General features: G+C 31.9%; 1 protein-coding gene across 2 annotated transcripts in view; it reads left to right on the top strand.

Annotated features, from left to right (window-relative positions):
* Nucleotides 1-12903, top strand: part of Gmcl1 (germ cell-less 1, spermatogenesis associated) — a 47908-nt gene that overhangs the window by 10819 nt on the left and 24186 nt on the right. For both annotated transcript variants that reach the window (XM_046432341.2, XM_046432342.2), the window contains exons 5-9: nucleotides 1377-1489; nucleotides 2134-2199; nucleotides 3251-3335; nucleotides 5461-5551; nucleotides 11344-11481. In XM_046432341.2, coding sequence (XP_046288297.1) covers nucleotides 1377-1489; nucleotides 2134-2199; nucleotides 3251-3335; nucleotides 5461-5551; nucleotides 11344-11481 — 493 coding nt within the window. The remainder of the gene's footprint in view (nucleotides 1-1376; nucleotides 1490-2133; nucleotides 2200-3250; nucleotides 3336-5460; nucleotides 5552-11343; nucleotides 11482-12903) is intronic.

The following is a 12903-nucleotide window of genomic DNA, read 5'->3' as shown; positions in this document are numbered from 1 at the left end:
AGTGTCATAGGAGGATGTTTCCAAATTGAGTCATACATTGTATGAGGAAAGAGGGAGGAAGAGCATTTCAGACATAGGGAACAGAGTAAGCTAAGACCTAGAGATGTGAAATGATGGAGGACTAGAGAATCTAAGAGGAGCATGGCTCTAGCAAAACTATAACAGGGCTTGTAGAAAGAGAGGTGGAAGACAGATTATGAAGTTCCCTCTGTATATTCCTATGAAGTTAGCCTTTATATGTAAGTACTTTTGGAAGATTTTAATCAGAAGAAAGACAAAGTTATGCTTTAGAAAGAATACTTCAGGATCGATGTGTGAAGAATGTATTGAAGAGAAAATGAAAAATGAGTACATTAGAGACAAAAGCCTAAGGGGCAGGAGTCCAAGTGAAGTCCAAGTTAAAGTAGTGGCAATAAACATGGAGTGGAAAGATGGATAGCCAAAAGATTAAATAAGGATAATCCATTGGGTAAGGTGACAGATAAAGTGTTAAGAGAAAGGGGAGGAGTCTGGAATGATTGTCAGGTAAGTTTAAAAATCATTTTGTATCAATGTGTTAATTTTTTTAAAAAATGCTTCCTTTTATTTGGCATTTATAACAACTTGCTAAATATCCTTGGTAAAAATTTGATTTTTAAAAATATTTTGATCCTTTCAATACGTATTTCCAATGAAGTGTACTTTATTTTCTAACTTAAGTCCTTTTGGTTTTGTTCTACATTGACTTTCTGCCTTATTTTTGTAATTTACTAATTCTAACTTAATAATATACTTGCATGATGAATGTATTTCAGAAATTTGAATGAAAAGCATCATTATTCTTTCTATATATTAAAGTTCATTTGAAACCATATAAACACTTCAGATTAAAATTTTAATGTAAGTTGTTTATACTATACTTGTTTTATGGGAATGTCTTAGATATTGATAGGTGTTTTAAACTTTAATAGGAACTCTCTGATAATTCATATTATTTACTTGTCTAACCTGTTACATGGTTAGCTGGCTGATTATGTAGAGAGTTCTTAATTTTAAAAGAACAGGCAAGACAGACAAAGTGTTGCCAAAGAAATTTGCAAAGGTCCCATAGAGGGGGAAAAATAGAAAACAAAGAGAATAGTAATATTTATATTTATTTACCTTATTGCTCTGCCCCAACTTCCATTTTTCAGTTCCAAGTATTAAGTTGAATACTTGGGGAATTTTTTTTTCTATATTTTTATTGGACTTATAAAAAATTTAGATTTGCTGCACTTAATGAGTTTTCTTTCTTTCTTCCTTTTTTTTAAAAAAACTTTTTAATATGGAAAAGCACATATCAGAACTAATTTTTCCCACATGAAATGGGCCTTTCCAGTGCTTATTTATATTTACAGGATGGTTTAATACAGCAGTGTGGTGAGACAATGAAGGAAACAATTAATGTGAAAACTGTATGTGGCTATTACACATCAGCAGGGACCTATGGATTAGATTCTGTAAAGAAAAAGTGAGTTTACTTTTCTTGTTTTTCTTCCCATTCCACTTCTGGGAATTTGGTTGCTTTGATTTCTTAAGAGAATGTATGTAGAGTTATAAGAAAATAAAAGAATTAAGAAAAGAAAAAAGACTAGGGGGTTAGAATCTTATTATTTTAAAAGTCCCTTTTTCTTTTGAACTAATTAGTAAATTCCTCAAGAGTGTTGTCTTTTTAAGTGACCATGGGTGGGTTATACAAGCTTATAAAAACTATGGTCACTCTTCACATTTTCTATTAAAATTATTTAAGGAGTAGGTTTAATAGATATTTTATCAGTACAACTATTGGCAATTTTTTTTATAACTCTTGAGAATTGCAGAACTCGTTTTGAGATCTTAAAGATATGTGCAAGCCCCATCATAAACTATTTAACACAAACATGAAATGGTATTTTTTCTTAAGTAGAAATGTTTTTCTTAAGTAGAAATGCTATAATATCAAGGAAATATTTCCTTAGTAACTACTGACAAAAGCAATACTAAATTTCATATTGTTAAACTAAAAATTTTGAGCATGTCCTAGCAAGATTAATATTCTGTTTTTATCTTAATTGTAAGACCTACTTGGTTAATTATAAATATATATAATGTAATAATTAAGTATTTTAATTTCAGGTGCCTTGAGTGGCTTCTAAACAATTTGATGACTCACCAGAATGTTGAGCTTTTTAAAGAACTCAGGTATTTGAATTTTAAATACTTTGTAATTAATATCCTAGAATAATGTTTTTCATTTGTTAAAGTATGCAAGTTATTTTTGTAGAACACAAAACATATTTTTACATCCATGAACTGAAAAAATGCTACACAAATTTCTTTTCTTTATAAAATGATGATACTATGTCTATTTTGTTTAACCAATTTTAACAGAAAAATGTGTTGCTACTATAAGACTATAGAGAAGTTTCAGTGTTACTTCTGTCAGGCTCTGGAAGAATTAAAAGTTTCTTATATTTCTTAAACTGTATTTGAGAAATTATATCTGATATAAAATTTTTGCTAAGCCTAATTAAATTAAATTCACAATTAGGTTGCTTTTGAAATTGTTTGTTTATTATCCCCCCTTCTCTTCCCTTTCCTTCCTTCAAAAAATACTTTCTGAATGTCCATTATATATTAAAGGTATTCTTTTAAGAGCTATGAGGGATGCGGAAGTGATTATGTCCTTGTTTCTAATGTCAGGGAGCTTTTTTGTAATAGTGAGGTTAAGATATATGATGGGGCTGAGAAATTCAGGGTGGAAATGAACTTTTAAACGATTTAGGTTACAAATGTCAGGAATATGTGATATTCTGGAGGAAATGGTGTAAAACCAAAGACAGCATTGTTTAGCTTCCTGAGATACCAATTTTGTTGGTTTGGGGGGTGATCTGGGGGGACAGGTGAAAAAAAATTTTTAAATACATTATGGAATAAGGGAAGTTCAAATATCTTTTTAAATTTTCATTTTAAAACATAGTTTATAATTTTGTTGTTGTTGTTTAATGGCTAGATTTTTTTCCCTGTCAGTGTGAAAAAAAGATAATGTACTTTGTGAATTACTAGTATTACTGTATTTTTATTACTAGTACTATTGTATTCAGATAGATTATTAACCAAGATAGGTCTTGGGCAAAAGACTGTTATAGTTTTTAATTCCATTTTTGTTTGATAAAAACAGTTTTTCATTCTACCAGCATCCTTCAGTCTGTGTGTGAAGATTAAGCTCACGCTTCTGTTTCATCTTTTTCAGTATAAACATTATGAAACAGCTTATTGGTTCATCTAACTTATTTGTGATGCAAGTGGAGATGGACGTCTATACAGCTCTTAAAAAGGTATTCACATAATATGATATACACAAGGATATCCCCTCAGCCTTGCTCATTATAGTGAATACCTGGCAATAGCTGGTATCCAGTGATAAAGGGATGGTTATGAATGCATGAAAAAGAACAGAAGCTACAAATGTTCCTTGACTTGTGATGGGGTTACATCCTGATAAACAAACTTAACATAAGTTGAAAATATCATTGTCAAAAATGCATTTAATACAACTAACTCAATGAACATCATAGCTTAGACTCATCTACTTAAACATGCTCACATCGTATACAGTTATACAAAAATCATCTAATACAAATCCTATCGTAAAATAATAAGTGTTGCATAATTCACATAATTTATTAAATACTGCACTGAAAGTGAAAAAGTCATGGTTTTATGGGTACACTTTGTACCATCATTAAGTTGAAGAATCTTAAATCAACCATTGTAAGTTGGAACTATTTGCTAAAATGTTAAAAAGTATATTTAGGGATTTCATGAGTGATAACTTTATTTTTTGTTCTTTTCTATCTTAGGAGTACTTTTTGTTTTTTCCCAGAATTTTTTCAACCATAAACATGTTTTTGTTATATCTTTACATAATCAGAAATGTTTCATGTAAAAAGATGTTATCTTAGAATTTGAATGTTTTATATGGTTTTCAGGAATGTTTTCAAAGTTGAGCTTTAGTAGAATTCAAGATTTTATGATGAAATTTTCACAAATAATTTTTCTAGTAAAAGGTGAAATTATTCTTCTAGAGGCCTACCTGTAATTCATCCTTTTGAAAGGTTTCAACATGTTTTAATCTAATTTTCATAGTTCTGAAGAAATAAATCAGCTATTATTCTTTTACTACAGATGGTGAGACTCAGAATTCTTATAATGACTAAGTGGCAAAGGCCAGGTATTATGAGTTCTGGCTCACTGCTCCCTTCCAATTACATAATTTTGCCTTTAGCCTTTTGTCCCTGACTTGGAGCACTGTCTACATGTAACATAGTTGTGAAATTTGGGATTGAGGCGCCTTCTGGGTTATATGATTAGGATTGTTTATCTCTATGGCAGAGGTGGGATTCCATTACTGTTTTTCTTAAGGAAGTTTAGTGTGTGGGTTATTCATAAAGTTATAGAAGGTCCATTTCTATCTCTAAACTAAGATAGTATTAATTCTTTCGTACCATTACTATTACTGCTTTTATGCTAGTAATGATAAATGCTAACACTTAACGTGGTATCATCTCCATTAGTCCCCATTCTATTAATTCTTTTAATATCCTATAAGGTGGACACATTATCATGCTCATTTTGCAGTTGAAGAAATTAAGGCCCAGAAAAAAATAGGCAATTTGTTGAGCTATTAAGTAGCATATCTAGGATATAAAAGTCCATACTCTTAACTACTCTGGATACTGTTTCAACAGCAATAAGATAATCCTTTTTCCCGTGCTTAATTTTATTTATTTATTTATTTATTTATTTATTAATGGGATGGGCTCTCACTATGTTGTGTAAACTGGTTTCAAACTTCTGGACTGAAGCAATCTTCCTGCCTTTGCTTCCCAAGTAGCTAGGACTACCGGCATGTGCCAATGTACCTGACTTTGATTCTTCATCCTTACATAGTATTTAGTGAAATTGACTTGTTAATTAATGAATAAGTTAGCATAAAGTTTATAATATGCATAAAATAAGATTATTTAACACATTAATCTAAGTTGTATCCATGACCATAAATTTTAGGGATTAGCTTACTTCTTGACACAAGCACATTTGGCTTTTATCATTGGACTATGATTAATGCCATGATGAATTTAAAGCTGGTAAGGATGTCATATAACAGTTATACTTTTTGTCTTTTGCTTATAAAAGAGTAAATTTAAAATTTTAAGGTGTTATGTTTAAAGGTGGGAGCAGTTTGAAAATATAATCACAGGGCTGGGGGTGTGGCTCAAGCGGTAGCGCGCTCGCCTGGCATGCGTGCATCCTGGGTTCGATCCTCAGCACCACATACCAACAAAGATGTTGTGTCCTCCGAAAATTAAACAATAAAAATTATTTAAAAAAAAAAAAGAAAAAGAAAATATAATCACAAAATGATGAAGTCAAATGTTTTTTCTTTTTTTTTAAACTCAGTGGATGTTCCTTCAACTTGTGCCTTCTTGGAATGGATCCTTAAAACAGCTTTTGACAGAAACAGATGTCTGGTTTTCTAAGCGGAGAAAAGGTATGCCTAAAATTTAAAGAACTTATCTTTATTTTAATGGAATTTATTAAAACTGGGCCCTCACTTGTTTATAGACTTAATTTTAGATCTGGAGAGAACCTTAGCAATTATCTAATTTAGTCTCTTAGTTACAATGAGAAAATAGAGGTTAGATTAAGGAAAATGCCTTACCTATGGTTATGCCTAAAACTGTTCTTTCTCCCATTGTCTCACCAACAGGTCATGGTTATCGAATTCATTCTTTAGTTTAATCACATTGAATTTTTCATAACCGATTATCCTATCTATTGGCAACAATTCTAAAACATGAGAGGCTATGGACAGGCTTCTGTGTGTGTAAATTCCGAATTGGCTAGGTACATGTGTGCTATCTGCATTTTTGGAAAGGGGGAGCTTCTGTATCTTTTATCAGATTTTCTTAGGGAAATTAATCCAAAATTGATTCAGATCAACTGCTAAAAAGGTCTAATATGGGTAGAAGGAAGTATATAATGTATTTATTTTTTAGTTTGCTAAAATAAATCTAGGATAAAACTTCTAATGGCCCCCAGGTACAAAAAAAGTAGATAAATAATAATCCTTTGTTCTTCATTTTCTTAGCATACTATCATTTTTGGTCATGTATGGCCATCTTTTTGAGGTATTTTTAATAATATATTGAACCTCCATGAACTAATTTTAATTTTCTCCCTGTAGAGTGTACTTCAGTGTCCTTTTGTTTTTCTCCTATTAAGTCCCTCTTACTTTCCCCAACCACTACATTGAATTTTGTGTTTATTTTTCTTTTGCTTTAAACAAAATTTTGCCACTTTATGCATATATCTCTTGAGCTATTAAGTGGCAGCAGATCTAGGAAGTAAAAGTGCAAGTCTTTTTTTTTTTTTTTTGATAGGACTAACAACCAACAAACTTTAATTAGTAGACGTAGACAGAACTTTGTGCCAAACACATTTTTTCAAATATAGTCCTCCAAATCAGCCACATATAAAATCATAAAGTACATTCTAATGAATTGCAAAAAACAATTCACTTGTGTGCATGTACGAATGTAGAAGAACAAATTCTATCATTATACATAACTACAATGCACCAATAAGAAATGTGGAAAGAGAAAAAAAATTCACATGCCATTTTCATGGATCACAATGCAGTAACATAGGACAACTGCAACAACACACACTTAAAAAAATGTCAATAATCAAAACAACCAATATTGAAATCAAATAAAATACTTCTAAGTTACTTGTATCAAAGAAATCAGAGAATACAAATAAGCAAAGCAGAACAATATGGCAGAACTCATCCAATCAGTAGTTTAGCTGAAATGATACCCAGATGAAAATATATGGCCCAATTATAGCATTTATAGTGCCATAATTTGGATTTTGAATGTCATCCAAAGGGCCATGTGTAAAATGCTCAGTTGTCAGCCTGCGGTGCTACTGGGAGGTGGTGGAACTTTGTGAGAGGAAGTTAGGTCACTCGGGGTGTGCCCTTTAAAGCAATATTGGGACCTGGCTTCCTCCTGTCACTCTCAGTTGCTTTCTAGCAGCCATGAGGTAAAAAAGTGCAAGTCTTTACATATATGAATATATGTCTTAACATAGTGGTGTGCTAATGAGCTGACTCACTGAAAAACCAATCCCTGATTTGTAGCAAAGTTTTCCATGGCCAAAATTCTCTTCACATGGCTGATTTCTAGCTACCAACATGACATCACTGAATGCAGAGTTGGAAAGAGGCACACAGTTCCTATGAGCTAACATGAGCCAGCTGCAGCGTACTACTGGACAATATATCATTTTGTTTTAGTTGTTATGAAACTACTTCATATTGTGTCTTAATTTTCATTTCCTTGTTAACTAAAGAGATTAAATGGCTTGTATATGTTATATTAGTCATGTTTTTCCTTTTCTATGAAATTATGAAATGTATGAGTCTTTTTCCTTTTTTTTTGACATAATACATTTATTTTGTTTATTTAGTTTTTTTATGTGGTGCTGGGGATGAAACCCGGTGGCCTCATGCATGTTACGCAAGTGCTCTACCACTGAGCCACAACCCCAGCCCATGATTTGTAGGTAATCTGTATGTATTTTTTTTAATATTTATTTTTCAGTTCCAGGTGTACACAATATCTTTATTTTACATTTATGTGGTGCTGAGGATCGAACCCAAGGCCCCGCACATTCTAGGCAAGCACTCTACCACTGAGCCACAGTCCCATCCCCTTCTTTGTGTGTTATTGATAACCAATCATTTGTCATAAATTCATTTTACATTTATCTTCCAACTTGTAGATTATCCTTCTGCTTTCTTAAAGATGTCTTTTGATGAATAGAAGTTTGTTTTTTTTGGAGGGGAGGTACCATTTAAACTAGGGATAATTTACCACTGAGCTATATCCCCCGCCCTTTTTTTTTAATTCAAAGTATAGTTACTTTAATAGGTTTACCTTATTTCTATTCTGAATTGACTAATTGCATTTGGATTTTTATAAATTTATTCTAATTTGTTATATATGAGAACAAAATGTAATTTCAATTCATATTACACAAATATAGAACAATTTTTCATGTCTCTGGTTGTACACAAAGTAGAGTTACACCTTTCATGTTTTCATACATGTACTTAGGGTATGATGTATGTCTCATTCCATCGTCCTTCCTACCCCCATGCCTCCCTCCCCTTTGCCCTATCTGAAGTTCTTATATTCCTCCCACACTGCCCCCCAATCCCCATTATGAATCAGCCTCCTTATATCAGAGAAAAAATTCGGCACTTGGTTTTTTGGGATTGACTTACTTCAGTTCATTATATTCTCCGGCTCCATCCATTTACCTGCAAATGCCATGATTTTATTCTCTTAATTTTTAATTTTTTATTATTAATTTTTTAATAATTTTTAATTATTAGGTCAGGTCTGAGTTGCTTAGGAACTTGCTAAATTGCTGAGGCTGACCTTGAACTTGCAATCCTCCTTTCTCAGACTCCCAAACTGCTGGGATTACAGATGTGCTCCACTATGCCTGGCAAATGTTTCTTTTTTTTTGGAGTACTGGGGATTGCTTGGCACTTGCTATGCAAGCACTCTACTACTGAACTATATCCCTAGCCCTGAATAGAAGTTCTTAATTTTAAAGTGTGGTGTTCTTTTGTCTTATTTAAATAAATTTTATAGAATTATTTTATGTAGTCAAATTTCCTAGCTCAAAGCCAGATAAATTATTCAAGCTACTGAACTAAAAATGTATGAAAGACCATATCAATAAATTCTAATGATTTACTTGAAGAACAGAATATTAAGTTTATATATTAAATTATATTTCAGTGTTACCTTGTGGCAATTAAGGGAGGATTAGAAAAATTATAGAGGAGGAAAGTATAGGAAAGAATTTAAATCAAACACAGAATCTGGAGGTGGAGAAGTTAGAAGGACAAAAGGACTTCATAGAAACAGTAGTTAATAGGTAAATGTTGCTATAACTTCATGCTCATCTGTGCTCCTGATTAATCAAACACAACAACCCATCAATAAGAGAAACTAATCTCCAGCCCACCTGGCAGAAATCAGAATAGGAAACTATGGTCCATTTCTGTTTTTCCCACCCCAGAATCTTCATTCCAGTCACAATGTGTAACAGTATACAATATAGAATTTTCAGAGAGATATTTATTGCATAAAGGAAAATATATGTCTAATGCCATTGTTTTTCTGTGAGGTCTTTATAAAAGTCATTTCAAACAGTTTTCAAAATTAGAAAACATACTTAGGAAATAGAGAAAAATCACTTGTCCTTTTGCCCATTATAGATTGATATATCTCTTTTAAGTTTTATTTGACTTTCCAGATATATGTGGATCAAGATGAAAAGAAACAACAGAAATTTTGGAAAATTTGTATACAGTTACACCTCAGTATTGCTATTGAATTTGAATGATACAATTAATATAGTGACATGTTGGCCAGCAAGAAATTTTTATTTCTTGTTTATTTTTTGTTTCCATGAATTAATTTTGGGGGCTTTAGAGTTTATAGTGCAACAGGGGGTAAAGGCTTGAGAAAGTACTTAAGGTTTGACTAACTCTCCAGAATTACTTCCCAAGGACTGAACACTCCAGTGAAACTCGAGCCCAGAAGCTTCAATTGAGGGTCTTTCACAAGATACTCCGGACACAGAACACCTTTTGGGAGTATTCTAATATGTCTCAGCAAAAATAAGACACTGTCATCACAGATTTGCAACACATGGGTAGTAATAATTTATTACTAAAATAAGCAAATAAGCCTATAACCTTGAAGGAAAGGCTCCATGGAATAATTACCAGACTTTTATGAGACAGATTAGATTTTTATAACTTGCTTATGTGTCAGAGTAACTGTAAAAACATTAATGATATTCTTAATACATCCCATGAAATTGCACAGTTAATTCAGCGTATGAACTAGAACTGTTTTCATTATAGAAAAAGGCAGAGAAATAAATCCAGTCACACACCTATTGTGTAAATAATCAACGTTAACTATTAATTTTTAAAAAGTATAATACTTTCTTTTCTGCTCTGCTTGACTCTTGGTAGATGCCAAACGAATACAAAAAAAAGTATGAAAAAAATTGAAAATTATGAAAATTCTTTTTATTAGATGTCTTTTCACAATTTTCAGGAAAACTATTTCAGTGCAAAATACTTTTCTAGTTCACAGAAAACTTGTGTTTCATGGCTTGAGATATAATAGTCTATAATAGCAGCTCTCATCTCTTATCTTTATCCTTATTAGAAACAAGGGTGAATGTAAGCTGGGTCTTATGCACAAATTAATTCATGTTTAATAGCAATACCTAAACATTTCCTTCACATTCGTGAAAGCACATAGAAATGCAATCAAGAGTAATTTTTTGGAATAACCTTAAATTCTCCCTAAAATTAAAAAAAAATTATTCATGTGCTTCAGAGACTGGAATTATTTTAGTAATAAATTAATACTACCCATGTGTGGCAAATCTGTGATGACTGTCTTTTTTTAATTGATTTTATTTTTTTAAATACACAACAGTGGAATGTATTACAATTCTTATTACACATATGGAGCACAATTTTTCATATCTTTGTATAAAGTATGTTCATGCCAATTCATGTCTTCATACATGTACTTGTTTTATTTTTTGCATTACAATTCTTATTACACATATATACCACAATTTTTCATATCTCTGTTTGTATATAAAGTAGGTTGACACCCAATTTGAGTCTTCATACATGTACTTTGGATAATGATGTCCATCACATTCCACCATCCTTGCTAATCCCCTGCCTCCTCCCTTTCCCTCCCTTGAACAGTGTCTTGTTTTTGCTGAGAAATATTAGAAGACTCCCAAAAGGTGTTCTGTGTCCTGAGAATCTTGTGAAAGACCTTCAAGTGAAGCTTCTGGGCTTGAGTTTCACTGGAGTGTTCAGTCCTTGGGAAGTAATTCTGGAGAGTTAGTCTAACCCTAAGTACTTTTCTCAAGCCTTTACCCCCTTGTTGCACCACAAACTCTAAAGCCCCCCAAATTAATTCCCAGGCCAGCAGTCTGACTAGGACCAAAGTTAATTTTTTGGGACTTTGTCTGAATCTCCCCAAGTTTTTATCCTCACATGTTAGGTTTATAAAATTCTTAGAAACTTTGAAATAGCTAATTTGTATTTTAAGGACTGTGTATGTATGTGTGTATGTGTATCCCTGTCCACAAAGACATTTAGGGATAAAATAATAGGTTTGAAAATAATCACTTATTTTGTTTTTTCAATAGATTTTGAAGGTACGGCATTCCTTGAAACTGAGCAAGGGAAACCATTTGTGTCAGTGTTTAGACATTTAAGGTTACAGTATATTATTAGTGATCTGGCTTCTGCAAGGATTATTGAACAAGATTCTCTAGTACCGTCAGGTAAGAGAATATGATGAATTTATGATTTTAAGTAATGTTTTTCTGATTTTAACAATAATATATATCATAGAAAAGAATAATGAACCAAATAAGAAATTAACCTAAATTCAAAAGTGGCATATATATATATATTTTTGCACCAGTACAATTATACCGTATAGATAATTTTCTATGTTCACATTATATATTATGGGTGTTTTCCCATATTTTATTAAATATTCTCCAGAATAGTTAAATGACTAGTGTTCTGTAATATGGATATTCTTTAATTATCAGTACACTGTTTTGGATCAGACTTTTAAAAATGACTTTTGAGCCAGGCACAGTGGTGCATGCCTGTAATCCCAGTTGCTCTGGAGGCTGAGGCAGGAGGATCAAGAGTTCAAAGCCAGCCTCAGCAAAAGTGAGGTGCTAAGCAACTCGGTGAAACCCTGTCTCTAAATAAAAGACAAAATAGGACTGGGAATGTGGCTCAGTGATTAAGTACCCCTGAGTTTTAAAAAAAGACTTCAGAAGTATTTAAAATGCATAACTGCTTTTTCTATTAATACTACTTACTTAAATGTGCTTATTTTCTGTTTTTTCTTTCCATCTAAGGTTTTAAACTTCATGTTGAACCAGATATAATATCCTTGCTAATTTTAATTTCAATTTTTTGAAACCAACTACTGATTTCATTTTCAAAGTTAAATCTCTTAATGTTTCAGAAAGATTCAGTTTAGTAATACATAAGGATATAAGAAATACAAATACAGCATGTATTGAACACCAGGCCCTAGCAGCGATTTAATATTAGATGCCAAAGACAATTATACCCATTTCAATTTTACTTCCTTTTAAGTCTCTTTAGAAATGAATTTTAAGGGTTAGGGATATAGCTCAGTGGTAGAGTGTGTGCCTGGCATTCACCAGGCCCTGGATTCAATCCCCAGTAATGCAAAAAAAAAATCTGTTCTAAAATAGTTTAATTTAGGTGTATGTATGATGCAAGTGGATAATCCTTATATTTTTTTTGAATTCATGATGGGCACAGATATTTCTAGTCTGAAATATTTTATTCACTATAAAATAATTTAGATTTTTATTCTGGTCAAATTTCAGTCATGTTTTTCTGACTTATGGGAGAAATCTTTTTAAAAATTTTATAATACCCCATCCTACAAATATAAATCTGCAAATAGATTTTCCTGTATGTCCAAATAAAAGTTGCAGTTTTAAATGCAGTGTATAAAGTAAAGTTACATACCACAGTGCTTGTGAGGGGACAGAAATTGGTTATCTAGCTCATATTATTGAGATAAATTAGTATATGCTCTGAGTCGGAAGGCATCTCATCTTTGAAGTAAATGGAAATAATTTTGACTAATCAACCTAACATTTATTGATCATTTTTCAGAAATAGTGCCAAATGTGTTAACATTA

This window comes from Marmota monax, unplaced genomic scaffold (assembly GCF_021218885.2).
Source record: "Marmota monax isolate L192 unplaced genomic scaffold, Marmota_monax_Labrador192_F-V1.1 WCK01_AAM20220418_F8-fsc00106, whole genome shotgun sequence".
Classification (NCBI taxonomy): Eukaryota; Metazoa; Chordata; class Mammalia; order Rodentia; family Sciuridae; genus Marmota; species Marmota monax.
This window is presented reverse-complemented; position numbering and strand designations above follow the sequence as displayed.